At 40.3% G+C, this 27,282-nt stretch overlaps 2 protein-coding genes across 8 annotated transcripts in view; one reads left to right on the top strand and one right to left on the bottom strand.

Annotated features, from left to right (window-relative positions):
- Positions 1-362: 362 nt before the first annotated feature.
- nfat5a (nuclear factor of activated T cells 5a) lies at positions 363-20,451 on the bottom strand. 2 transcript variants are annotated; one of them, XM_042411297.1, is made up of 13 exons: positions 20,333-20,451; positions 20,113-20,219; positions 10,825-10,953; positions 7,740-8,379; positions 7,413-7,596; positions 6,390-6,580; positions 6,112-6,284; positions 5,693-5,827; positions 5,511-5,563; positions 5,232-5,364; positions 4,613-4,797; positions 2,355-4,524; positions 363-2,181 (listed from the first exon to the last, which is right to left on the bottom strand). In XM_042411297.1, exons 2-13 carry the CDS (start codon positions 20,183-20,185, stop codon positions 1,775-1,777), a joined length of 4,473 nt encoding a protein of 1,490 aa, XP_042267231.1. In that variant the 5' UTR covers positions 20,186-20,219; positions 20,333-20,451; the 3' UTR covers positions 363-1,774. The 2 variants fall into 2 exon arrangements, with proteins under 2 accessions (XP_042267231.1, XP_042267232.1); XM_042411298.1 differs by lacking the exons at positions 20,113-20,219; positions 20,333-20,451 and adding an exon at positions 8,928-8,990 and having other exon boundaries at positions 10,825-10,904.
- A 4,632-nt stretch (positions 20,452-25,083) lies between these two features.
- The window catches only part of wwox (WW domain containing oxidoreductase), a 137,957-nt gene continuing 135,758 nt past the window's right edge, over positions 25,084-27,282 (top strand). For 3 of the 6 annotated variants that reach the window (XM_042410589.1, XM_042410592.1, XM_042410591.1), the window contains exons 1-3: positions 25,087-25,337; positions 26,646-26,710; positions 27,152-27,209. In XM_042410589.1, coding sequence (XP_042266523.1) covers positions 25,231-25,337; positions 26,646-26,710; positions 27,152-27,209 — 230 coding nt within the window. In that variant the 5' untranslated portion in view covers positions 25,087-25,230. Of the gene's footprint in view, positions 25,338-26,645; positions 26,711-27,151; positions 27,210-27,282 lie in introns of all 6 variants that reach the window. The other 3 variants (XM_042410590.1, XM_042410593.1, XM_042410594.1) reach the window with 3 other exon arrangements.

Genomic DNA, 27,282 nt, shown 5'->3' with positions numbered 1-27,282 from the left:
TCAAGTGACAGATTGAACAGTAAATAGTACAAATAGCAAATATGATGCAAATCCTTCATTTTAAATGCACATACTAATGTAATCAGTATTATAAGTGTTGTCCATGTGTAAAACACAAAGGCCTACTTTACCACTCCAACACTGAAAAATGACAATGCTTTGTGGGAATGGCTGTTTTTTTTTTTTTTTTGACAGACTTGACTGGACCACTGAGACTGAATACAAAGAGGGATTCAATAGTGAGCATGACATTCTATACAAAGTTGTCCTACACCTCAAAAATATTCTGACATGAGAAAATGTAAAAATGCTTGGTTATGATGTATTTACCTTTACAAAGACAACTGCTTTCTGTTTTTTGCTTGTTTTTTTTTTGTTTTTTTTTAAATGGATGGTTCTGAGTACAAATTCAGCTGGGTCAGTAGAGAGCTGTGGACGGATATAAGGATTAGCTGGTTACACAAAAGAGGTTATAAAGTGCTTGAGATAAAATGTTTATAAAACCACACAACACTCCGTTTTCACTAGTGGAAAGTTTCTTTCTATCCACATTGAATTGGTAAAGGTTACCAACTTTTTCAAAAACAAAAAATAAGATAGACACACTACATAGTTGAATGCTTCTAAAAAGTTCACCGAGAAAGCTTCTGCAAACCCAGTGATGAGGCCTGAACATATGAAAACACTGGGAGACGCCAAAACAAAAGGCCAAGTCACATTATTCACCAGGTTGAATCCCATTTGCGAGTGTTTAATATTCCCTCTTCTTTCTGCACTTGGGGGAATCCACTGCAATACCAGAATGTATTCATACCCCATTTTGACGAGTCAGTTCATTTAATTTTTTTCCAAAGATTGAACTTTTTTTTAAGTCAATTTTCAACTGCCCTCCTGATCAATATCTGTTCAGGTGCGGACTCCAGCCATGCCAGCAAATATGGATGGAGGCAAAACATTCTACAAATGTACAAAATTTAATAGTCTTTACTCTTTAGAGTACATTTCAGTCAAAATGTTGACACAAGGTTTGATTAATCGCAAAAAATAGTGTGTCCTCCATTGGAAAAGAGGTTGTGACATTATCCATCCCTCTATTTATGATGTTTGTGTATTCTCCATCCATTTTCAGCTGCTCCACATGACAGAAAAAACAAAAAAACAAACAAAAACATGTCTCATAGCCTCTGCCTCTTAGAGTGAAGCCAAGGCTCGGAGTTTAGACACACAAAAAAAAATGAGATTCAGCCTATGTCCGACACTTATGTGCAATCTGATTTTCAATCTGTGGCTGGCCGTTTTATCCACTCTGCCTGCTTATCTCACATTAATTTTCCTGTCACTGACATTCTTTATCCTTTTCCAGTTTTTCCACCAAACCTGGTAGGTTTGCCCATCTCTTAGGCTCACATTATTAAAACAGTCTTGAAAACTAAACACTGCATTTTTGAGACTGATGGATAAAACAGTTATTACAGGCCTCTCTGATCCTGCAAGAGGGGTAATAACAAAGGCGGATTCATCAATTCAAGGACAATGAATGTATGAAGGCTATAATTTATGATAAATATTTCATAAAAACAAGGAGTTACATGAGCTCATAATTTGGGTTTTAGGTAAAAGGGGCATTGGATTCTTAAATATTTAAATTTTTAAAAGTTTTGTGGCATTGACACAAAACACCACGCACCACCAGTCCGTTTGTTGATGTTAGGATGTATAACTCTCGGCTACATATCGCGCACTCTCCTTAGTGCCCACATGGTCCAAACATTTATCACTGCTTCTGTAGGCTTTCCAGTAGGTCCTCAATTTTATCCATGTTGGACGATGCAGATATTGATGACTGCAATGTATTCTGTAAGCTGCTCTGAATCTGTGTCTGTAGATTGGTCTGCATTGGAGTTGGCAGGCTTGTTTCTATAGTTGCCTGTAAACTGGACTGCAGAGCCGTTTGTGTGTTTGTCTGCATTGTATTCTGTAGGCTGGTCTGCATGGCGTTCTCTAAACTGGATTGCATTTGTGCCTGAAGGGTGTTCTGTAAGTTGCTATGCATGGCAGCTGGCATTGAGGATGCAGCCTGGGCCATGGGCTGGTCCAAGAGAGGCTGCATGTGACTGGAGTTTTGGGCCTGGCTCTGAGCTGGCAGGGTGGATCCGGAGGAATTGAGCAGCTGGGGCGAGTCTGGGAGGATGAGAAAATGGAAATAATCACTGTAATCAAACAGTAGGTAAATGATATGATTGTAGAATTGGAGCAAGTCTCTAGAAAAAGGCGTTGGGAAAACAAGAATTAAACACAGTTACTGAACTCCTACTCACGGTACTTTAGAGGTGGGGAAGACCAAATCATCTTACCGTTTTGGATGCCAAACACAAACAGGTTGGCTTGTCCTTGTGGAGCCACATTCCCACCAACAGTTGTCTGGAAAAGCTGCTCTGGGGGCTGCTGGCCAGGGCTGGCTACTACACCCACACCTCCCTGCACCACAAAGATGGTTGTGCCAGGGGCTGGAGCCTGGGTATTCAGCTCCTGTGAGCCAATAGTATTCTGCAGGCTGGACAGAGACGTCTGTGGCAGGAACAGCTCCACAGGTTGATTGCTTGGGACGCGGCTGGAGCTTGGGCCCACTTGCATTGGCTGCTGTTCCTGGAACAGGCTCTGCTGTTGGTTCTCAGTGGATGTCGAGTTGCTGCCTGAGGAGCTCTGGTCTTGGAAGGACATGGGCTCTGCTGGGTCTGGCTGGGGAATTCCAACACTAATGCTGCCTATAGGAGGAGGGCCTTGGGTCTGGGTACTGAATAGGATAGTTGGGGGAATAGCTTGGGGGTTAAGATCTGTGGTACAGAGGAGCAGACCTGCCTGCTGCTGTTGGGAGAGCTGGCTCTGGGGGACAGGGTTTGGCTGTGAGTGGTTTGGGATACTTTGGAACAAGGAGCCCTGCTGACCCATTGGAAGCTGTGGTGGCTGTTCTTGGTTTTGCTGTGGAGACTGTTGCTGCTCCATGGGGGTGCTCTGTTGCTGCATTTGCGAAAGCTGAGCTTGGGGTTGGTTCTGAAACATTGAAACAGACTGGGGCTGACTGGTAGATGTCTCCATGGAGGAGATGAATGCCAACTGTTGCTGTTGTTGGGGCTGAGGGTTTGGGGACAGGTATAGGGTTGACCCTGTGGACTGCTGCTCTGAATTGAGACTGCCACTAGTCAGAACAGTTAGTGTGTTCTGGAGTAGGGCAGCCTGGACCTGCTGTTGGGAGCCCTGGGTCTCGGCAAGAGGCCTGGGGGACTGGAAGAGCTGCTGTGGGGGAGAGGTGTGGGATGGAGGCTGTGTTGGGAAGCTGGTCTGGATGGTGAGCAGCTCTCCAGCCTGTTGAAGGAGTGAGACTGGCTGCTGTACTTGGGGGGTGGGGCGGATCTGGGGTTGGAGCAACTCAGCCTGAAGTTGCTGCTGTAAGTTCTCCAAGACCTGCTGTTCTTGCAACTGTTGTTGTTGTTGTTGTTGTAGGTTGCTCAAAGCCTGATTTTGCTGCTGTTGTTGCTGCTGCTGTTGTAGCTGATGTTGTTGTAAATTGCTAAGCATTTGATTTTGTTGCTGATCCTGAAGTTGGATGTTGTTAAGGACTTGCTGTTGCTGATTTTGTTGCAACTGTTGCTGTTGAATATTCTCCATGATTTGCTGCTGCTGCTGCAGTTGCTGTTGGTCTTGTGGCTGTAGTATAAGTTGTTGTTGAATCTGCATGTTTCCAATGACTTGCTGCTGTTGCTGCTGCAGATGTTGCTGCTGTTGTTGCTGAAGGTTATCAAGGATTTGCTGCTGCTGTTGTTGCAGTTGTTGATGCTGTTGTATCTGTATCTGTTGCTGTATTTGTTGTTGTTGCTGCTGTTGTTGTTGCATTTGTTGCTGCTGTTGTATCTGTATCTGTTGTTGTGTCGATAGTGAATTATCTGTGGTTCCCAATCTAAGGCTGTTCATGTTCTCCTGGACATGCTGCTGAAGGGATTCTGCAGAGGGTGTGGGGCTGTACAGTACAGAGTTTAGCTGCTGCTGGGCTACAGCTGCCTCCAAAACCTGCTGGAGTGTGGTGTTACTTCCAGCCTGTAGCTCCCTTACTGCCCTCTCCAGCTGGGCCACCCCTTCCTGGGGGAATAATGGAACCTGTGACTGTTGTGGCTGGGGCTGAGAGGGAGTTGATATCTGGGGCATGGCTACAACTACGACCCCACCACTACTGTTGGAACCTTCAGGAGGCAAGCTCTCCTGAGGGTCTCTGAGGAATTGCTGAGGGACTTCTGGTGTTACAGGGGGAATTGTGGGATCTCCTGACACTGGGAAGGAGGCTGCGGGGGCAATGTCTTGCTTTTGTATCGTGCCGAGAGACTCTAGGCTCGGAAAGACAGGGGGCGCCTGGGGAAGCTCCACATCCTCAGGTTGTAGGGGCATTGGGCTCTGAAAGGACTCTCCACTCGGATGAGGACTAGAGCTGAGCTCCAGGGTCTGCTGCACTGACACAAGAGGGTCGGGGGATGGCTTAGGAAAGAGAAGATTAACTGTTATCAACTGCAATGCTGAAGTAGATATTTGATTTCCTCTGTCTTGAGAATGAATGGAATCTTACCTTAAAGACATCTGCGGCTGGAGGATTGCTAGACACTTCCATTGGTGTGTCCTCTTGCCGTTTGGAAGGCTGACTAGAGCAGTCAGTTTGGTCAGAGGACATAGATTTGATCTGACCATCAAATATACACGTCTTGACCAGGGAGGGTCCCTCTGTTTTTACTGTCCGGACATTTGAGTTATCAGCTGATGGTAAGAGTGGAAACACAGGAATAGCTTAGTGTCTATGGAGGACTATGCATCTACTTGAAGTCTATACTCTGAGCTACACAATTTATTAACCTATAATAGTATATTGTAATTTAAATTTCTGTGAATCATTGATGAATACTTGCATTTCAACAATACTGAAGCCTTTTATTTAAATGTATCTGCCCTAACTGAAAATAGTCAAGATGTTGATTTATACAGCCAATGTAGGTAACATTTATTCCTAGTACAATAATATGGTCAAAGTATCTTAAAAGTGGGATTACCATACCAAACATAATCATAAAGCCCTATCTACACCTCTTGTGAAATAGTGTACAAGAGGTAAAAAAAAAAAAAAAAAAAAGTAAAAGAAAGTATATCCTCATATGGGCGAAAAATGGATCAATGAATAGAAACGGAGGCTGTACCTGAGTCTGGAGTGTAGGTGAAGGGCTGGGCGTCATGTGATCTACCAGCATTGGTCATCACAAAGATTCCCACAGAAACTGGGGAAGTGATTGACTGGTTGTGGAATGAAGGGACTGTCACTATCAAATGGTTCTGGAGAACATTGGAGATCCAAAAGGGGCAATAAATTATTAACAATTTCATGAAAAATATGGTCAATGAAAGCAGGCAGGTTTGATATACAGTAGCTTCTATTATTCAAGGAGATTTATGGAGTATACATATTCGGTTCCATTTACCTGATGGAAAAGGTCCATGTCAATCTTTGCCTCAGCTTGCCAGGAGTTATCATCTACAAATCAAACAACAAATATGTTTTCATTGTTCAGCAGAGGCTTACATGCAGAAACCCATATCTACCCTGATAACATTACGATACTACTATAGAAAACACTAACAAACACCAGGCTGGCTACAGCACCTGCAACGTTCTCCTGAAAAATAACTTTGGTTCCTTTGAGAAAGTTCTTTCCGATGATGAAAACTTCCTCTCCCCCTCTCACTGAGCAGCTGTGAAGACTCTTCTTCAGGATCTCTGGCACTCCTGCTGGCTGGGCTGGAGAATGATAGAGCAGAAAACTCACATGACATCTGGGCTAATGTTTGCCAGAGGGCATGTGGAGGACTCACAGAAAAAGAAAGAGGGTTCTATGGTCTGGTGACCAAATTAGACTTCTATGGCCATCATACTAAATGCTATGTTTGCTGAAAGCCAAACACCACACATGACCAGAAACACACCATCTCCATTCCTCACCATGAAGCCTGGTGGTGGCTATTACATTTGTATATTTAGACTGATTTGTTGTTTTGTTTGAATGCTGTGCTTGTACTACTTACTGCAGAGAATGGGTGATGAGGGGACCTGTAGAGTGAGGACTGATCCATCAGATTGGGGGATGCCGACTCTAAAGGCCAGCCTGGCACGGGTGCTCTTCTTCTTGGATCCTGCCACACCAATACGGGCCTCCACATCTGCATTACGTAGTTTCAAAATTCCTACACAGTCCACCCTGTAGACATATCACAAGATGTATTAAGTACTTCTTAAACATCAACAGTGTATTAACTAATCCTGAATTTTCCAAAAAACAAACAGAAAAAACCAAAACACTTACGCAAGTGTCATGTCATTGCTGGGCTCCAGAGGAATCTCAATAACGGTGGTGCCCTCTATGTCCACTTCCTTGCAAGCAGTAGTGTTGCGTCCTGTCACCCTGCATGCCTGGTAGAAACCATGAGGCTTCACTCTACCTGCATCATTCGCAACAAACACCTGCAGCACAACTGATTCACTCACACCCTCCAACTGGGGACAAAAAAGAAATCATGTGTGAATTACTTGACTTCACAAATAATAGAAAACAGAACAGAACAATAAAAAAAATAACGTTTTGAGCCCAAAGCACACTAGTCATGGAATAACTGTGAAATTTAGACAGAGTAATGCATCCATACTAAAGCATCATTGTTAACCAACACTTGCACTTAAAAACAATTTCCGCTGAAAAGCACCATGTGAACATATACACAGGAAAAACACTATTTTACCACAGCAACACATTAATTTGTTCATGGACAAACTGTCTTTACTGTTGTTGTCATACAGAACATGTGCATTGATAAACTTCAGGGTAGTTTGGTTTAGTGCTTCACACATTACACACAGTGCTAATTGGGATCTAACTAACACAACCAGTTTTATCTGTTGACCACTGAGCAGGCCCAGTGGAGCAGTCAAGGGTTGAGTGCCTTATTAATTAGCTATGGATAAGCGCTATTCCTTCACTTCACTGCCCGGATTTATCTGCAATCGGAAAAGTCACTGTAGGATGAACTAAGTTTCAATTGTTTGCCTTTTTAAAATAGGTTCTGTTGTTGATTTGTCACTAAACTATTTACTGTGCAATAAGAAAGGTTATCCATTGCAGTTTTTTTTACTAGTTCAGAATAAATATATGCACATGGGCGGTGGTTGGAGTGAATGCTTCTGATGTGTCTGAACTGACATGTGCATTATCTTGTGCACATTACTTCACACTCTGTATCCTGTGTATTTTTGGCCTTATTAAGTCAGTTCCAACTTGAGAATTAGTATTTATTCCGTGTCAAGAAGCAGCCAGTGGCCTCCTTTGTCAAACCTTGACAGTGGGGAATCCCTGCTGTGTGCGGTCTTTGACAGAACCTCTGCTGCCCTCGGTCAGATAGCGAGCTCTGTGCTGGGTCTCTGGCTGCACCAGGATCTTTAGCTCCTTCCCATCACTCCTCTGGGGGAACTGAGTAGACAGTGACCCACCCTTCACTGCAGTCCCTGACTCAAGTGAACTGCAGGGCAACAAAAAATGGCATTAATATGACTTCCAGAGATTCAATTACTCCAGACAAAACAAAATTGAAGGACCTTTACAGTATCCCTACAGAGGGACAGAGGAACTGACACAATGTGCATTGGACAAGGGTCACCCCACCTGGCCATGGGACTGGTCTTGTCTGGGCCCAGCTGGGATAGGACAAAGTGAGGCGCCTTGGCGCTGTCAGCATCAAACACATCCATGCTGTCCTCTGGAGGAGCAGGCTTGGGGCCAGGTCGCTGGCGAGGGGTGCGTTTTCTAGACTTGCGTGGCACCTCTGTGTTGTCATTGTAGGAGATGGAACTGATCAAGCTGAAGTTGGAAACAGAGTCATCAGCCCACATACTGCTGCTATGCTCAGAGTCTGGACCTGTTGGAGCAGATACAGTGGGCTCATCTTGGCAAGACATCTGGCTGTCGTCAAATAGGTCCTCAGGTGGTGGGGATATGCTCAATACAGGCCTCCGTTTTGATGGGGTGTTCTGAGGCTGCTGGACTCCTAGCCCTGACAACACTCCTGACCCTACATCTCCTGCTGCAGTGTTTGCTCCACTGTTGCCTCTGTTGGGGGCAGATACAGCACCCTCCATACCTTGCATTTCTGCTCCAGCTCCATCCCCTCCGGTGGAGTGGAGATGCTGGGGAACCTTGAGTTGGTCTGAGGGTAAGGTAGAGGAACCAGTGGAGATACCAGAGCATGGGACTCCCATGGCCACGGAGGAAGAGGCAGAGGGGCTGGAGGTGGAAGAGGTGGCATCTGTAGTAGTATATACAGATAAATAAGTTAGTACAGATGTTCAGCACAGAGCAGGCTAGCAGTCCCATTCAAGCAGCTGAATTTGTGCATGATTTGTATTGATTTCCCCTCTTCCCAACTCTAATTTCAAAAGACTGTTGTGGGTCCTATGCCCTCACTGTGCATGCGAGAGCTGTCAAGCATTGATAAAATATTCTGAAGTTAAAGTTGAGAAGGGTACTATAGGTCCCACAATGATTTGATTCCTACAAAACCTTTCTCAATTAAAATCAATGTGACAAAACTGACATGCTTTGTTTACAAAAACAAAAGCAAGCTACAAATTGTTACATACACATTGCCAGAAATAAACATAACAAAATCTGGTCAAACTTTCTTGTACAGCCAAATTTGCAAGCTGGTAATGTGGCGCCAAATTAAATTTGCCAGGGTTACAGTACAGTTTGTGCAATGTGCATTCAGTAGTAAAAAGTAGTTTGCGCATGCCAATTGGAAGATTTGGTTGGGACTGAGCGTAGCCATGGAGACAGAATAAACAAGCCTCTGACCTATGGAGCAGTGAACTGCAGACCATTTTATATGCAGACACTCCCTGCCTCAGAGGGAACTTCCTGCAATAAAAACGAGACAGCCAATGAGCAACAAGAGAGCTGATCATTCAAGACTCAACTTCTGTCAATCAGTTAAATTGGATGAATTAAAATACTGAAGGAAGCAGTAACTTTTGAAGTTGACCATTTATAGACACTTTTATGCACGTATATTTGATTAATGATGATCTGAGGGACATTACAGTAGTCATGCTTTTGATCAGCACTGCTTAGGGCCAGCTGGGTCAGACAGGATAGTGAAAAAGTAGCGTTAACAAAAGCGCTCTCTCCAACATGACTGTTGACCAGTTAGTTTGCTCTGTAGATGAAACTCCAAACTAGAATTGTTCACAAGTGTAGCTGATGTTGGCTGCCCTGAACCATGATCCAAGATCAGACCAAATTGATTTTGTTCGCTAAATGATATTTAAAAGACAGTCCAACAATTGCTCGGGGCAACTTCACTGTTTCATAAAGAGACAGAAACTTCATAATTTCTGAAATTGTCAGCTGCTTTCAAACATGGGAGAAGAAATTATCTGATGGCCTATTATTGTATGTGTGATTCAATGAGTGTGTGTGATTGTTAAATGCACATAGGCAGTTTCTGTTTCAGGCACTTTTACCGTTAGGGCATTTTAAAACAAAACCTACCTACAGACCATACCAATGCCTTCATAGAGATGTGTCAATTAATAAGTGCTACGTTGTTTTAAGTGCTTTACTGAAAAAAAGCAAAATATATCATATTGATACAAATTACATAAATTAAATGCCATTCATCACAGACTCCTCAACAATATAATGTCATGGCATTAGGGATATCTGAGATGAGTGATTGTTTCAGCTGCATCTCTAGAGTGGACCCAAATGCTTTTTTCAACTGCTTAAAAAGCCAAGTGACAAAAAAACCCAAAACATTAAGCACAAGCATCACAGGGGAAAGTGCTGCTGAAATGAGAAAGAATAAACTAGCATGCTGTTAATGCAAACTCAACATTTCTTGGGAGCGGTTATTCACAGTAAAAGCTTTCCAGGAAAAGAGGACTGTGTGGGACTTTATTAAAAAGACGCCATTCAGATTCTTAAATTATAGTCACTGTCAGTAGCTTGATGTAGGTTAGACAGCTAAAAAGTTCAGAATTTTAATTTTATTCAGTTTCAGTCCAGTTTTACTAATTTACTGGTTAGGTAAAGAGCTGCAGACACATATTTCAGTTGCAGTTTGGGTGAACATCAGGCCCCCAGCACATACAGTCACAGTAAATAATGCCTCTTGCCATGCTGCTGCTAGGATTATAAAAGAAGGTGTTTGTCACACAAACATCAAGAAATATCTGACAGGGTCACCTAATGCTGATAATGTCAGACAAGCTAACAGGCCCTCAGACTAACCAAGACAGCAACACAATATTCACTAATTGGGGATTTCTTTCCTATAGCACAATATTTGAAAAATTTACACCCCAAAGCCCCAAAATATATTTAACTACAGCTCGTCTTCAACTGTAAAAATCTGCTTTCACAGCCTGTCCCCACCCCACTGGTGGTACCACCGTAGCCTTGTGAAATCAGGGAAATCCCTGAGATACACAAGTGAAACCTAATATGACTGTGCCTTGTCATGCCATCAGTATTACAATAGTTTTGCTGAAATATAAATAACATACTAGCCTCTACAGATTTCAAACAGTCAAATATTAATTGTCTCAGAAACTGGTGAAAGGGTGAAGTTGCCCCCAGACACTGATACAAGGTCATATTCGTTTATTTACCCCTACTGTCTTGGGGAATAATTTGGCAAGGGGAAACTGATCCCAGATCATGGTTTTCATGGGCTGAGTAGGTGCCTCACCTGAGGCCAAGGCTGCAGAGGGGGGAGGTCCCGCCTCTCCCCCACTCTTCTGGCTCATGGTGGGTGGGTCTGCCTGGGTGGACGACGGCTGGAGCTGGAGCTCTTTGGGGAGGAGGTCATATACCGACTCTGCCATAAAGGATGAGGAAGAGAGGGTAAATTCAGTTCTGAGAAACATAAATTTGATTATTTTTATAACAGGACCAGTAACTTTTCTTCCCTTCTTAAAAGGAAATCCTGATAGCTTTGAATTCAGCAGTTGTACCCTGAGCATTTTTAGAAATGGTGGAGCCCACTGAAATTAGCTAAATTTATAGCAAAAGTGCTCATCATTTTTCAAAAGAAGAAAACAATCTGTGTTTGCTGTTAGTTAATTAGAAATGATTTACTACAAGTGAAACCACTTGAACAACAAACATATCATACTAAACGTCCAATATCGAACAAAGGAACTCAAGGGTTCTATTTTAAGGCGGCATATTTACCATTTACCATTACTATGTCTGAAAACTGAAGCCAATGCAGAATTGCCTTATGATGCAGTAAGAATAATATGACCACTTAATGCTGGCTCCATATTTTCAGACTGCATTGAACTCTTTCCAGCAAGGCCCAACTTCTCTTGAAATACAGTCAATACTCCACAAGATGTTATTGTCTCAATAGTTAAAGATTCCCTCATGACATATATTAAGGCATATAAAAATACTCTTTTTGGAACAATAAAGTGTGTCTGATATGGTCTTTCCACAAAAAAGTATAAATATAAAGTATAATTACCACTTTAAAATGACATCTACTTCTTCTCCCTCATTAAAAATTCCATCTGTAAATATGCAAATATATTTCATTTCAGAAGTTTAACCACTGGACACAAGATGTCTCCTACTTCACTGTAAAGTTAATTTCCACTGTATGTGCACTGAACGCTTCAAGTTTCCACATCATACTTTTGTAAATTGACTATTGGACCAGGATTGGCTTCCAAACTAGTTGTGATGTCACAAATCCTGCTCATTTGCCCGCGTCCCTAAAAATCTGATTTTCAAAGAGCTCGGCAAAAATTTCTACTTTCAGCAGATGAATTTGAAAACATCTTCTAGTCTCAAACAAAACTGTGGGAACAAAAAGAAAAACATATTTTTGAGTGGAGGGAGACTTTCACTACACTTGCTCTAATACATGTCTTGTTGGAAATAACAAAACTATTACTGTGTTTCACTCAGGTTTGTTCACTGTTTCCTTGTTCTCTAAAAAAATTGTTAAAGCAATCCAGGAATGGACCGAAAGCAGACCTGAGTCTCATGATTAAAGTGTTTCCCACATCTCCAAATAAACTAAAACAACACAGGATATCTTGTGATGAATTAAATTACCCCCCCCCCCCCGGTGTTTAATGTAATAAAACCAGCAAAGAGGTTTCTTGATATTTGACGGCAACATGATTCCTTGTAGACTATACCCAACCACGGCAGCCATCCTGGAATAAACCACATTTGATGGCAGATAAACACACGATTAGGTAGTCTGGTTGCTAAGAAACAGGGACCTTTCAACACCCTGACATGGATATATCAGCTACGCATCAGCGGCACCTACCATGTGTAGTAGTCATCTGATACTCAGCTATGACTTTGCACCAGCAGAATAGAGAAACTGGCAAGACACATGATCTCGCACTTCTGTGACGTCAGCTATGCTCTTGAGGGAGTGACAAAACGAAGTCACAGTTCCCACAAAGAACTAACCAGCACACTAGTTCACAAACGCAGACAAGCAAAACCTGAGGCATTGAGATGGAGGCCCACTCCATGGTCTATTGCTTATCCAGCTCTAATCTGTCTTAAAGGGATAGTTCCCTCAGAATTACAATGAAACCTGTTTATCCATCCAGAGGGTTTGGAGATGCTGCCAGCTGCAAATCCCATTACAGCAGAGCTCAATGGCATTAGATTTCTGGTGCCAAAAAAATTACATTTGGAAAAATCCATCAGTAATGTTTCTTTCCAAATACGGAGTCATGATAATTCACATATCTTGTTGTGAACAGTGTCCTTAGGTGCCGTTACAAAGGTATTTCTCATTAAAACAATGAGATCTGTTGACTGTCAACAACTCTGTCATTTTGGGTGAATAGAAAAGTTTAGTTACACAACTTTTTAAACAGAATGCCAAGTATAGAGTAGATCTCTATAAACCTGGATGTCTTGGAAACCGGCCCCTATCATAAACTTTAATGTTGTCTTGTAGAAAATAGTAAAGTGTGATTCTCACGATAACCCTTCATCTGTGTCTATTGTGCTTTGTTCGTGGTGTAAATAAAGTAAGCCTTTGTGCATGGATGTATTCTAGACTGACTGGCAACCCAGCATGACCTCAGTCTTGACTATCAACCCTTTCACAAAAGAGATGTGTGTATGAGTTTACTGAATGTGTGTTCAACCTGCCTTGAACCCATTCATATGTGATGACAAGCATTCACATATGAACTAATGTCGTCACCATTCAACAGCAGGCTCACAATATTACATACACTTTACATTACATAATTAAGATAACAGAAATGGCTGGGCAGTGACCAACCAAGACTATGAGAAGGGTCACGAAGCCAGTTTGGATGGCATCCAAATGGACCTGATCAAAATATGTCAACACTGGGTTAAACCATGTCACTGGGCTGGTCTCAATGGGGTGTAAGTCACTGAATCTCCCATGTGTTTGCATGTCACAGAGTACAGTAGCACCAACACAGAGACTTACAATCCACGTTTTATTTTCAGCGTAATTAAGTTTTATTACATTCTGTAGATTCAGCTCACACACATTTCCTCCTGCTCTCAACTGAACCGTGTAACTGGATGTAAAACTTGCAGCAGATGAACTTAAAATCTGTACCCGTATGTTATGGTGAAGTTTTTGTTTAGACATGCAGACTGTGAATAGGTTTGTTTTTCCACGGGATTTGCATGAGGACACATGGACTCATCAATAAGAGACCTTGTTCATAAATACGCAGATAAACCACATCGTTATCCATCAGAGATAAACTTCTTAAACAAACATTTTAGCCCTGTGATGTTTTAGATTCTCCAAAATGAAAATCTGAAAAAAATCTAAAAACACATACCTAAAAATTTACCTCAGCACCGTTAAAGCTTACAGGGCTTACTCCAACTATAATTTATGCCATAGTTTTCATTTGTCTATAACATTTCCATTGACATCCTTCCCAAAAGAACGTCATGAGATCACACATTTTACAGTCTTGTCAATATGAAGCTAATCAACCATAAAAGTCAATGACAGGGATGACTGTGTTTCCCTGCCACGCATTCAATAAATAATATTTTGCAATTATCTTAAACACATAAGGAAGTCAGTCAGTGCAAACACAAATTGATTATCGCAGAAGAATCCTGCTTGATCATTCACTTCATTTGGGCCCATAAATGCATATTCTGGATTTCATTCAGTGTTTTTCATTTACTCATACACCATACATACCCAGGGAGTGACCAGTATGCAAAGCAGTGTTTGTATATACGGACTGTGGCGTTGCTTACGTTGGTGGAACATTAAAGAAAAAGAAACAACAAAGCTTGGTAAAACCCAGTTCTGTGATACTGATACCAATACAATACTTGAGTTTTGGTACCAATATCAAAGTAACACTTTTGGTGACTGAGTATAAACACAGTTGTTCTATAAAAGCCCAAGGAAAGAAGCCAAAAACTCCAAATATATGTTTATTGTTGTCAAAAAGCTGTTCATAAAATTGATAAGAGACCAAGTATTTTGTGTGTGATGTTTTTCTTTCATTCTACCATCACATTACAATTAGGACTAAAAATAAATTGAGCTTTAATACAAAGCTCTATCCATCAACATGAAAACATCTAACACCATCAAGGTCCTTCCACTCTCCTCATATTTTGTGTACAGAATAAGGTGATTTCTCGAGGCTACGGCACATCCTTGCAGTACACAACGAATCAACAAACACATCATGTAATCTCTGATTACTGGAGAAATGGCCTTACTGTAAACCATCTTAACATTTTAATCAAAGCGTTAGCTGAAGTGTGTGATTAACTGAGAAAAGCTTCAGAGAGATACTTTACAAGAGAAAATATTTGGTTAGTCTTGACTCTGAGATAAACCTCAGTTGAAAAAAAAAGTAGTTTAACTTCCCACTATTTCAAAATGCATACAGGACACTGATAATGTCCATGGAATGGATTTTGATGTTGGTCTCTATTTGCTTTTATAGAAGTCAGATGACATCTGTACAAGTTTATGTTCAAAGCTCTACAAGCTTGTCAGAGTATGCCCGCAGAAGTAGGCTGTAACACACTAGCCAGCCGGGGGGTGGACTGACTTTAACCTACGCTTAGAACAATTAAATTACCTCATCTCATAGTTATGCGCTGCTCACATTACACATGCCAGTTTTGCAGAATGGCAAGGCCACCAGTCCATTTTTGTTCTCTGCAGCTGACTTAGGGCTGAGATGGGAGATGACAGATGAATAGACAATTCACGACTGCTATGTTTTTGTTGCAAATGAAAAAATATGCAGACCAAAGAATGTATCTCAGTGCCCAACAATGGCTGCTTTAATTACACTCTTGAACACATAACGATATGCTCAAGCCAGGGAACAGACAAAAGAGCTACTCACTGCACTAAAACCACAAAGAATGCAATTTTTGGCTCCTTACAGCATCTCTGTTTATCCTGTAAAGAAATATCCTGTCAGGTAATGGCGGCATACTGTATTCAGTTCTACATTTGTAAGAGCAGTGGTTTCAGCTAATGTTATAATACCATGTGCATCTCGTTTCCACTGATGCATGCCATATGTATTCTGACCTTTCTAAAAACACAAGCATTGTGCGGGACAACCTATTCTAAAATTAATCACTGTACTAGGTAAGAAAGGCGCAGTGAATAAACAGACACCGACAGACATGGATGTGTCAATTAGAGTTATGAGTCTGCTTGCTTTTGAAGGATTATTTCTAGGAGGGGGATTTCATTTCTTCTTCAATGTCTCAGGTGACTGACAGGAGAAACAGACAAATGGATGCATGCGCAGGTATAAATAGTAAAATCAGGCACAATGAACTACCAAAAGAAGAGAACAAAAATATACTCAGATTTCATGTTTACCATGATGAATCCTAGTCTTTCCAGTGTTGTGCGCATAATGTACAAAAATGAAAGACAGATAGCTAATAGCTTTTTCTGAAGCTGTGATGAAAACAAGCTTCTCTTAATATATTTATATTTTCTCTGCTTGGGTTAACTAGCCACACAGATGGTTTTGGATATAGTGTCCAGTTTTTGGAGTGTCTGTCTATGAGGTTTCTGTCTCCACTCCAATACAGCGGAGGTGAGTGGAGGTTCATTTGTGGTGCTCACAGATTTGAGCCACTACATAAAGACACAGGGACATCTTCACAGAAACAATGTCCAGTTTCTCTGGATGATACGCTAGCTGCACTGGGAACTACTTTCAACCAGAGAAATTAAAAACCTCAAAATACTTATCAAGTTGTGTTTGTAATGTATCTACATATCTTCTTGTAAACTACATTGTTGTTCCACAGTCAGACCACATCTATAAGGAAAAGCAATACATGCATGGGTGCTGGTGAGAAAAATGTTTTTGACTTTAGTTTTTTCTACTGGTGTCCAGATCGTGTGTCGAATCTGCACAACGACGAGCGCTGAAGGCATGAAGTCCAGGGACATAAAATAAAACATTTTAGCTTCAAAAACTATGCTACTAGTGATATAGGAGTCCTGTTTCTCTTCACAAATATCTGTACTTATCTTTATCAACTCTAAAGGCAACCAGACTCTACATCAGTCAGTATAAGAAAAAAAGTTAAAATTCTTGTCACTTTCATATTAACATATGTGACTGCACACTGACAATCACTACTCGTATTGATATTCCTTGTCAGTTCAGTTCTTTATCGATACTCTTATCGGTTCTTTTTCATTATAAATAATTGCTTTTTAAAACATACAAAAACAAACAAACAAACAAAAAAGAATAAATTCAGATCAGGATTAGAATTTATTTATATTTTAAACATAACTACAAGTTTCTAGAGCAGCAACAGTAATGTTTAAAACAGCAAAGTCACTAAACTCAGTATCTCACTGTAAACATCTAAAATAATATTCCTGACATCAAAATACTGAGTGAAGTTTAGAAAGAATGAAGAACACTGACATCAGTCACTATCAGTCTTTGATCCTGTCCTCCTCAGTCCTCCTCCCTCTGATTCTGATGTGATTCACTGGGAGGGACTGGTGAGAAGTTTACAAGAATTTGCCGAATTTTAAGATACGTAACAAACTAAACTAAACGGTCAAGACTACATACAGACAGCTTTCGATTTAGCTTGTTCGTAACAATTCACTTTTAGCTGAGCCAGCACGGGCTCTGTGGTTGTGTAAAACACAGTGGCGGTGGATGAGAGACTGCGGTCAGAGCAGACTGAAATATCACTTTTTTAACATGTTCATGCTCGTTGAACAGGTGTAGTGATAAAGTATTGGCTTTTTACTGCACTTACACTAACGAGCGTAGTTGTTGTCAATGAGTTATTTCCACCTCACCTGTGCTCTGCTGTTGGCTGACTTCGCTCTGTGTGTGAGTGCATTTGTGTGTGTATGTGCAGGAGCTCAGCCCGGACAAAGAGAGCAGAGGAGAGGCTGCATCATGAGAGTAAATTAGACCAAAATGTTAAAAAGTACGGATAAAAGAACCGGTAACATCGGAGCTTATCAATACTACGGTCTTTAATAATTTAGCCTCAGGGCCCGTTTAATACCTTGTTTCGGTACCCATCCGTACAGAGAAGTAAGTGCACATTAAATATTAAATAAATTGATGCATATTCGACCACAAGAAGCCGGAACAAACATTGATGTCTGTGACAACAAGCGCCTCTTTCCCTTACTGTTTAAGCGTACACAAAGAGAAAAGCAGAAATGCGTTAGCGGTAAAAATAAACTGACTATGATGGAACAAATAAGTCACTCTTAAAGGAAATCTGTCTGTAGACGGAGCTCTTGCACCCACATACATGTCATGTGTGTCTGTCCCACATAATCTAATCAGAATCTAATCACACTGATGCTCAAGTTTATCATACTGATGCTGATAAGTTTTTTTTTTGTCTTTTTGGATTTTCTATCAAAAAAAGGCAGGGTAAGAAAATACAAAAGCTGTGCTATGCATAGATAAAATGTTTCTGCACAAAAACTTACACCCCATGTTTCGACTTGAAGTTGGAGGAAAAAAAACTGTTGATGATGCCAAACAGACAAGCCCCCAGCAAGTGTCAAAGCAGCACTTTTTTTTCTTATCAAATATTCCACTATGTTGAAAGATGAGCTTATTTTCTCTCAAATGTGAAATCAAGCTGAAACAGAGTTGTGATATTTCTGTTGTGTTAATAAATTATAATGTAAATAAACAAATGACTTTTTCTAATGATGGATGAATGCTTTATGCTACAGTAAATTTGGGCTGTAGAGAAAAGTATGGAAATCAAACATTGAGATGTATTAAGAATCATTTTGGAATCAAATTGTGGAACATTCAATCAAAATTGAATAGTTCAGAACCCCTTTATCGTTTCAATTACAAGATGCTTTATACCAAATCATCGTCCTTTGTATCAATTACAGAAGACTATACAAGTCTTTGCCTGTGCTTCCTAGAGCCTGAGTAGGAAATGGGGTTTCTTGCACCTGCTAAAACCTGGCACACACACATTCATTTTCTACTAGGGTTCAATAGGTCACTACTGAGGTTTCACATTTGCCAAATTTGAGCCAGAGAAAACTCTGACTAACAAAATGCTGCAATGTATTCTGGCAAGCCAAAATGCAACTTGGCCAGCTATCCCTTCTCATTTCCATCCTGACATGCATGAAGTCTCCCACGAGATCTTTGATTAAGCAAGTGTGCTACCTTGACCCAAACACAAGTACACACCCAATTACTGAGATATAAATAAACAGTCATCATGTGTGAGACCATATGGCAGGCTCAACTGAGCATTTCAGGGTCACAGAGCAATGTTTTCTGCTGGCTCATGAGCACCCTATACATAGCAGGCAGACAGATGTGGCACCAGCAGGTCAGACAGTAGACGGGTAAAGGCTGTATTAGCTGTTATTGCTACAGTATCTATCCACTAGTATCTTTGAACCACTGGCAATAAATCTCAGGTTACATTACCACCTTAAGAGCAGTCCACAACAACACACAACATACAAGACCTACTCATGAATAAGTAATAACATGATAGGTGTCAGTGTTGAGTAGCAGAGTCAAAGACAATTTCATTACACATCAAGTTAATACACTTGTTATCAGCGAGAAAATTTACCTACAAAGTTCTGCTGAAATTCAGCAGAAAACCACTAACCCGGCTCACCACAACAGGCGTTAAAAAGTGTGTTCTGCATTAGTTCCTGGATGATGCAGCAACACCCTCCTAATAATAACATAACAGTTGCCGCACACGTGTCCAACAGCGTATTACAGCGCTTATGATAGAATAAAATGTGGCATTGGTCGCCCCCGGCAACACCCCTTATATTGGCAGCTGGATGTCATTCCCTGAGCTTTGAAGTGCCAATAACTGCATTCTTCCTCTGAAACCAGAGCATGTGAGAAGGATAACTCTGGCTCCATTCCACCCAAAACAACAGAGGGACTGTCACTCAACAAAACTAAACAAGGGGAATAAACAAAACAACAAGCACATGCACTACTTTTTATCCTTTTCTCGCGATATATACATGCATGTACACGCACACACACACACCTCTGCAAAATCCCACCAATACTTAAGTACGTTAAACCACTGAACAATGTGGTGGCTGGAGAGCGACCTCACGTAGCTGCGGCTAGCTAATAGTATGTCAGCTTCCTAACATAATGCTAGGCCATCAGACCACTTAATAATAACAACACAGCATCACTAATCTCATTATATCATTGTTATCTATGGCACTACATGTGTGGCCCAGCGTATCGGGCTATCCTACACATGTGACATGGACAGCTAACCATCCAGGTAGTCACCAAATGCAGCTAACGTTAACTAGCTAAGCTGGCTAACAGCAGAAAAGCTAACCACTGCTAAGCTAGCAGCTTAACAGGGGCCACCAAGACATTCATGTTGCTTGTGATTAAACCAGGACAAAACGGGTTAGTGTCGTAACCGTAACCTTTATTTAGCATAATCTTACCTTTAGAGTATAGAGATTTGGGGGAATTGAGGTCGAGGTCCGAGCTAAGGAGGGATATAAAATCAGAGGGCATCGCAGCGCTTCATCGAGGGGAGGGGAAGCGGACACTTTAGGAGAAACGAAGTCGCCCAATAAATATTGCGTTTTAAGCGGAATGTTTTAATATACAGAGTACTACATTGGAACAATCTTGAGGCGGTAAAAGCAAAACTTTAAATACCTAAAAAAAACGTTAACTAGCACGTCTCACGTAGGTGTGTGTGTGTATCTTTGCTGAGAGGAGACACATTTCGTGCTACGTTGAGACGAACACACACACACACACAAACACACTGTTGGTCGGCCCACCTCTTGGCCACTCCCCTTTCTGCTGCCTAGGCGCATGCGCTGTGCTGACACTACAGCTGAGATGCAAACATCATCAAGGTCTTGGGGGGGATTTTGAAGTGGGGTTTCTGCAAGTTGGTGCAGTAAAACGCTACCAAATTTGTACCAGAGACAGAAAATGACATTAGGAAGATGATACCATGGAAACGGTGAAGTAACCTATTGGGGAATTTGTTTGGAGAAAGGTCAAAGTTCAAAAAAATTTATCTGTTTGTATAATATTTGGTCTTGGAGGGGGTTTCCAAGTAGGATTTCTCCAAGTTGATGCAGTGAAATGGAACCAAATTTGTACCAGTGATAGAAAAAGACATTATGAATCGGATGCCATGAGCTAACCTATTGAGGAAATTGTTTGGTGAAAGGTCAAAATTCATATAAATGTATGTTTGTGTATTTTTTGGCCTTGGAGGGGATTTTGAAGTGGGATTTCTCCGAGCTGCTGCAGTGAAATGTAACAAAATTTGTACCAGTGATAGAATATGACATTAGGAAATGAGTGCCATGGTAACGGTGAACTAACCTACTGAGGAATTTGTTTGGTGAAAGATCAAATTTCATATAAATGTATCTGTGTTTGTGTATTTTTTGGTCTTGGAGGGGATTTTGACGTGGGATTTCTCCGAGCTGCTGCAGTGAAATGTAACAAAAGTTGTACCAGTGATAGAATATGACATTAGGAAAGGGATTTCGTGACAATGGTGAACTAACCTACTGAGGAATTAGGTGAAAGGTCAAAGTTCAGATAAATGTATGTATGTAATTAATTTCAACTGAGATTCCTCAAAGATTTTAAGTAAAATATTTCAAAATTTCATGCAATGATAGAAGAGGAGATTAGGAGTTAGCAACCACAACAATTATTAAGTAAACTACTAAAAAATGTGAGGATGTCACACATGAAACTGAGTTGACAGAGGAAAGATGACCAAGTGCAAACCTACGTAAAGCATACTTTTTCGTGTCACATTACTTATAAATTTTATCATTTACAGATATATTAATTGTCATAGCATTGTGAAATCATACCATTTATAAAACTGTACTATACAAGTAGTTTCCACAGCTTGAACACCATCATCCAACCATAATATATTAATGTGCTCTTATCCAATCAAATGATTGACAAAGATGATGCTAAGCCAATCCTGTTAATGGATTGGCTTTGTTTTCTCTAAGATTTGATTTGACAGTTTAATAAGACAACATAAAGTGTAGCGCATTGGAAGTGTCTGCAAAATAATGCAAAAATATTTCATCAAAGCCCAAAATAGATGAAACAAACACACCAGACTGCCTACAGAGCTAAGAGGTTATTTTATTTTGCAATTTCCACAGACAGGTACATTGCGATGACTGGGATGACATTGTGGGAACAACATTCTTTAGGATTAATCTAATAATCAATTGGCAAAGTAAAACTCACAACAGGTCAAACATGAGGAAAAAAGTACAATGCATTATGTTCATAAAAGAAAACATAAATAAACATGAAAGAAAATGTATGTATGTAGCTTACAGGACCTTTATTTCGCTCAGAGGCTGTCCTTACTGTAATTATACTACTTTAGCTGCAATGAAATTCAGACGGCTGCTGGCTTTACCACGGTTTCACACTCGGCGGCTAACGTTACTGCAATCTTGAGTTGACCTGAGACGGGCCAGTTTACACTGCTGCAACATTTCCCTGCAATGTTCTGAAACAGTTTTTAAGGTTTCATTATAAATCATTGGTCTAAACTGCCTTTTGCACTAATGCACAAGCATCACGGTCATCAAATGTGTTCAGTCAACCACCATTTCCGACCTTATTTACTGATGTCTTTCCCATAGATATAAATGCAGATGTCACTTTAGTCACAGTTCCTGTTGAAACACTAGCAAGTTGAGCAGTCTTTGTGACTGAAGCTCCTGCCATTCGTGACCCAACAATGAACCCTGTTTCAAAGTCAATTAGATCCTTTCCTTATACCATCTTGATACAAAAATCAGAATCAGCTTCTTCTAATTATTGTTTTTTAGTGGTGGTTGGCATCCAAAATGTCGCATTACCGCCATCTACTGGATTTTACAGAAGCGTAATGCATTCACTTGAGAAAAATAAATTTGCCCTGTTTTTACGAGAAGGGTCTTTTTGCAGTCTTGTAGACTTACGTGACACACCCACTTTACTACATGACACACCCCCGACCCCTAACCCTAACCTTCCCATGCCTAAACCTAACCAAGTGGGCGTGTCATGTAGTAAAGTGTGTGTGTTGTGTAGATACTGACCTACTTGGTTTTTTCTGATTTAACAAGATAATTATCTTGGAATTCTGAGAAAAGTTTTCATGGAAAAAAATAATTCTGCTCTGTTTTTCTGAATTACCGAGATACGTCAAAATTGTGACTGTGGTAATGCCGCCTTTGGAATTTTGTTGCGCCTAAAGTAGGGTAATTACAGTAAAGCCTCTGCCTCAGCCCCTTAATGTTTCAAACCAAAACCAAAATAAAACTGGATTAAACTAAACAGACGGGACATGTTTGCTTCCATGAAATTGAGCTCTCAAATAGGAATGAGAGCTTCTCTTGGGATTTTGAGGTATCTCGTTAATTCAGAAAAACAGGGCAATTTTTTTTTCTCAAGTGATTGCATTCTGCTTCTGTAGGATTTAAACTGACTAAATAAAATAATAATAACCCTTCCCACCATTTCCCACTCTACTATAAATTCTCTATTTTTCAGGTGTTTGAGAAAGCCTAAAAAATTCTCTCAATCACTGCTGCCCACCTTCTCCAGAAACTCCCACATCACCCGGAAATCTCATTGCTGCATCTACAATTATGTCAATTTTCGAAGATTTTCTTTTTACTCCAGCAGTGCAGTTAATTACCATTTCCAAACAGGCCAAAAATGTCACCCGACCCTAACAAAAGCAAACTTCAGCATGCTTCCTGACTGATTCGTCCTCCTTAGTGTGTCTCACATCATAACATTTCTTTCCTTCTTCGTCATGCTTAAGTCTCTTCTTAGACCTAACCCTGATTATTTCTGCCTCCCTTACTCTCTGTCTCTGGACAGACAGCTTCCCAAACTGCATGATTCCCTTTGCAAAGAAGACACTCTGGATCTTTCTCACGGTCTCCTTCACAATCATTCTCCCCACATTTACCACATGTGGTAAAATCACTCCTATATACAAACAAACTATGACCAAACATCCAACAATTCTTACACTGCAAAGGTTTGGGAACATACTGCCTTACTGGGTACGACATGTGATCCAAGAACATGATTAGGCAAGTACTCCAAATCAAAGTAAAGCATAACAGATTTAGTTTCATACTTTTCATTAACTATTCATTGTCAAATCTCTTCATTCTATAGATGTCTGTCACCCCTTTACACTCTTTACATCTCCTTGCATCCACTCTGTGTGAGACTCTATCATCAACACCTTTTATTGGGGCTTTCTTGCTAAGCAGAAAACATACCATTGGGTACATATCCATCTCAGCACCCAGCATTGAGATTTTCAAGGCTTTTTCCATCTGTGTCTTTGACATAAACTCAATGACTATCAAGCCGGATCGTTTTATGTCAATCAGTTTAACTTCGCCCACTTCCACCTCCATCCTTAATCCACCTTGTCACATAGTGCTTTTCTGACAAAGCTCCAAATCCAGCATTTTCTTTCAAACCCCAAATCTTCATTCCAACCATGTAGGATTCATTTTCATGTTTACTCTAACTATGACTTGATGAATCAACTTTCTTTTTCTTTCTCTTTCTTGAGGCTCCCCTCAGGGAATTTTTTAAAAATTCTCAACTTCCATTTCCCTTGTTCCTGCTCCATTTTCTGACTCCATCCCTCAGTCCCCACATCTGAAATGGTTCCCAGAATCAGAATCAACTGGTCTTACTCAACATTTTTATAGTTGCCATAGAGCATGATTGGATGTTAGTTGATTTATTGTACCATTCAGTTCACCCGTGTGGAAGCGTCTGCATTCGTTACGTTTCTCCACTCATTTATTCAGGTTTTTCCTTTATTTGGTCATACGTCTGTATTTACATTTTGAGAGAGAGGAGGTTTGTGGTAACATCTTGAGGTATAATATGCGCTTAAAGAGTTAAAACTGTGAGAGTGAGACGTGTTTAGGATATTTTTTCTGATCTAAAAAAAATGCTGCGCTGCACTGTGCCTGATCACATTGATAAGATCTGAAAACTGATGTAAAAGCCCTCACTTTAGACTTCAATTGCTCAAAAAGTACAAAAAGTATGACAACACAACATATATTTGAATATTGAAAGTTTGTTGAACGTTTTAAAGCTTGAATGGAGTCTGTAGAGGAAAGTATGTCTGAGCAGTTGAGTTTCATATTTACAAAGTTGGATCATGCCACCCATTGACTGCCAGAATAAATTTTGATAAAGACAATAATAAAGAGTGAGACAATAATAGTGAGAAGGACAACGCGTAAAGAATACAAGAACAATGAATGTTTCAATATTCAAAACAGGACATACCTACCTATCCACCTTGCTGAAAAGGAAACGGCGCGCTTGTCTTCAGCCTCAGTTTCCCATAAAGCAATTTGGCCTACGTCACCGTGTTGTTGCGGAAGTGCCGGGAAACGCTGTGTTGTTAATTCTCTACTCTTGACAGTTGCATTCATTGTTCAGAGCACACATACAGGGCTGGTTCTGCGTTTGTTGCGCCATCGCACAGGTGAAAAACTCGACTTATGGCAGCTCTGAAATACGCAGGTATGGACGATACAGACAGTGACGACGAGTTACCTCCTGGATGGGAGGAGAGATCTACGAAAGATGGATGGGTCTACTATGCAAAGTAAGTGAGTCCATCAAACGTTAACTGTCATCGCCAACATGTCTTTGAGAGTTTAGCTTTAGCTCTGTTTTCAACTAAAGGTTCATACTGGTTCTGTCAGCCTGTAGCTTACACTGGTTGCGAGCTACACTAGTTGAAGTAAGCTCTGATTTCAACATGAATCATAAAGTCTACAAATCTTACGTTATGTTTGGATTTGTGCAGTTGGTCCCAGGAAGATATTTAGTCTAATATGTCTTGATAATATATATTGTGAGACATACTGTAGTTATAGTATTATGCAGTAGCTGCAGCAGGGTGTGTGATGAGAGGCATAACTTCATGACAGAGATGTATAATCTTCATCAGTGATGGGACAGTGCTCTTGGTTGCTTGTGGTCACACAGAAAGAACCCCTATGTACTCTAATATAATGGAAGTCTGCATTTCCTATGTCATATGGGGGCCTATGTTACAAAATCTGGCCCTATCACAAAAATATTTTGCCCCTCAATGAAAGCTGAAGTTTTCCCTTTTATAGTTTACATAAAGACTTTTGCATGACTCTTAATAAATCTACAGTAGATTACAGTGTAAACACAAGGCTCATGTAAATTCCAATACATGTCACCTAATAACATCTAAGAAACCTATGAGACAAATAACATAATTTGGCCCATCTGACCAGAACAGATTTGTGTCAATAACAGTACTTTGCTTCAACCATGAATGATGCAGGCCACTGTTTATTGTTTGTGGATATTATTCTTAGTCTCTTAGTGTAACACAGAAGATATGTTCATTGGCATAAGCTGCTGTAACCTCTCACTTACCAATGGGAATTATGACATACAAGCCTAAAACTTATATATTAGTCAATCTCTTGGTTTGTTTTCTGTTATGAATATACGTGAAATATGGGTGTGTAGGTGTCTTGCATCCCTTGTATGTGTAGTACTACTACATTAGTCTTTTGTGATGTTATGTCCCTTCTGTTATGACAGTTATGATTGATTAATATGTGTGTCACTGTGTCTGTTGTATATCAGTTTTTATTAAGCTTGTTTTCATTTATGCTCCGTCCTACAATTTGTGCTTTTACGTGGTTCTTGTCTTGCTCTTTTGTGTCTTTTAATACTTAACAATAATCTGTCCTGAGATGTCAGATGAAAATTGGTCTTTTGACTAAGTCTGGTACATTTACATCATATTGATGTTCCTCAATGTATACTTTCCATGATAGATAGATAGATAGATGGATAAAGTAAAACAGAGGATGTCATGTTCATTACTGTTTTTTCTTTCTTGTTTGTCTCTGTGTCCCAACAGCCATGATGAGATGAAGACACAGTGGGAGCACCCCAAGACAGGAAAGAAAAAACGTTGTGCTGGAGGTTTGTTTTATTCACTTGCTCTTCACTGTCCTACATATACTTCTGTTTTCTCTAGGGTTACTTGTGTAGGCAAGTCAGAGGTTGATTAATTATTTCTAACAGGGTTTCCATGTGGAATATTTAATTTTTATACTAAACTGTTATCAACTTTGTCATTATTTGATGACTAATCAGTTGCAGGTCTCTCAGTTTAGATTCTTAAAACAGGATTAGGGTTCGGTGTCAGCTTGAATTATACACTATTTTCTGTCTTCTTAGTATATGGATACATTTTTAAATGGCTCTGTATGGTCCCTAAAAATGTTATAACTCTACTTTTATAATTGAAAAAGTGCTGTATGAATAAAGTTTATTATACATCTATCACCTGCAGAAAATATATCAATTTGTTCTTATACATTCTACCAGTGAAAGAAAAATAATGTCTGTCTTTTCACACAGATTTGCCATATGGTTGGGAGCAAGAAACTGATGAAAAAGGACAGATAATTTATGTTGAGTAAGTCGATTAATGATTGAACCTTTGTATGGCTGACAGAGGAAACAAATGCATTTATTTTGGCCATATAGGG

Source organism: Thunnus maccoyii, chromosome 5 (assembly GCF_910596095.1).
Source record: "Thunnus maccoyii chromosome 5, fThuMac1.1, whole genome shotgun sequence".
NCBI lineage: Eukaryota > Metazoa > Chordata > Actinopteri > Scombriformes > Scombridae > Thunnus > Thunnus maccoyii.
Note: the sequence above shows the minus strand (reverse complement) of the source record. Positions and strands in the feature narration are given on the sequence as shown.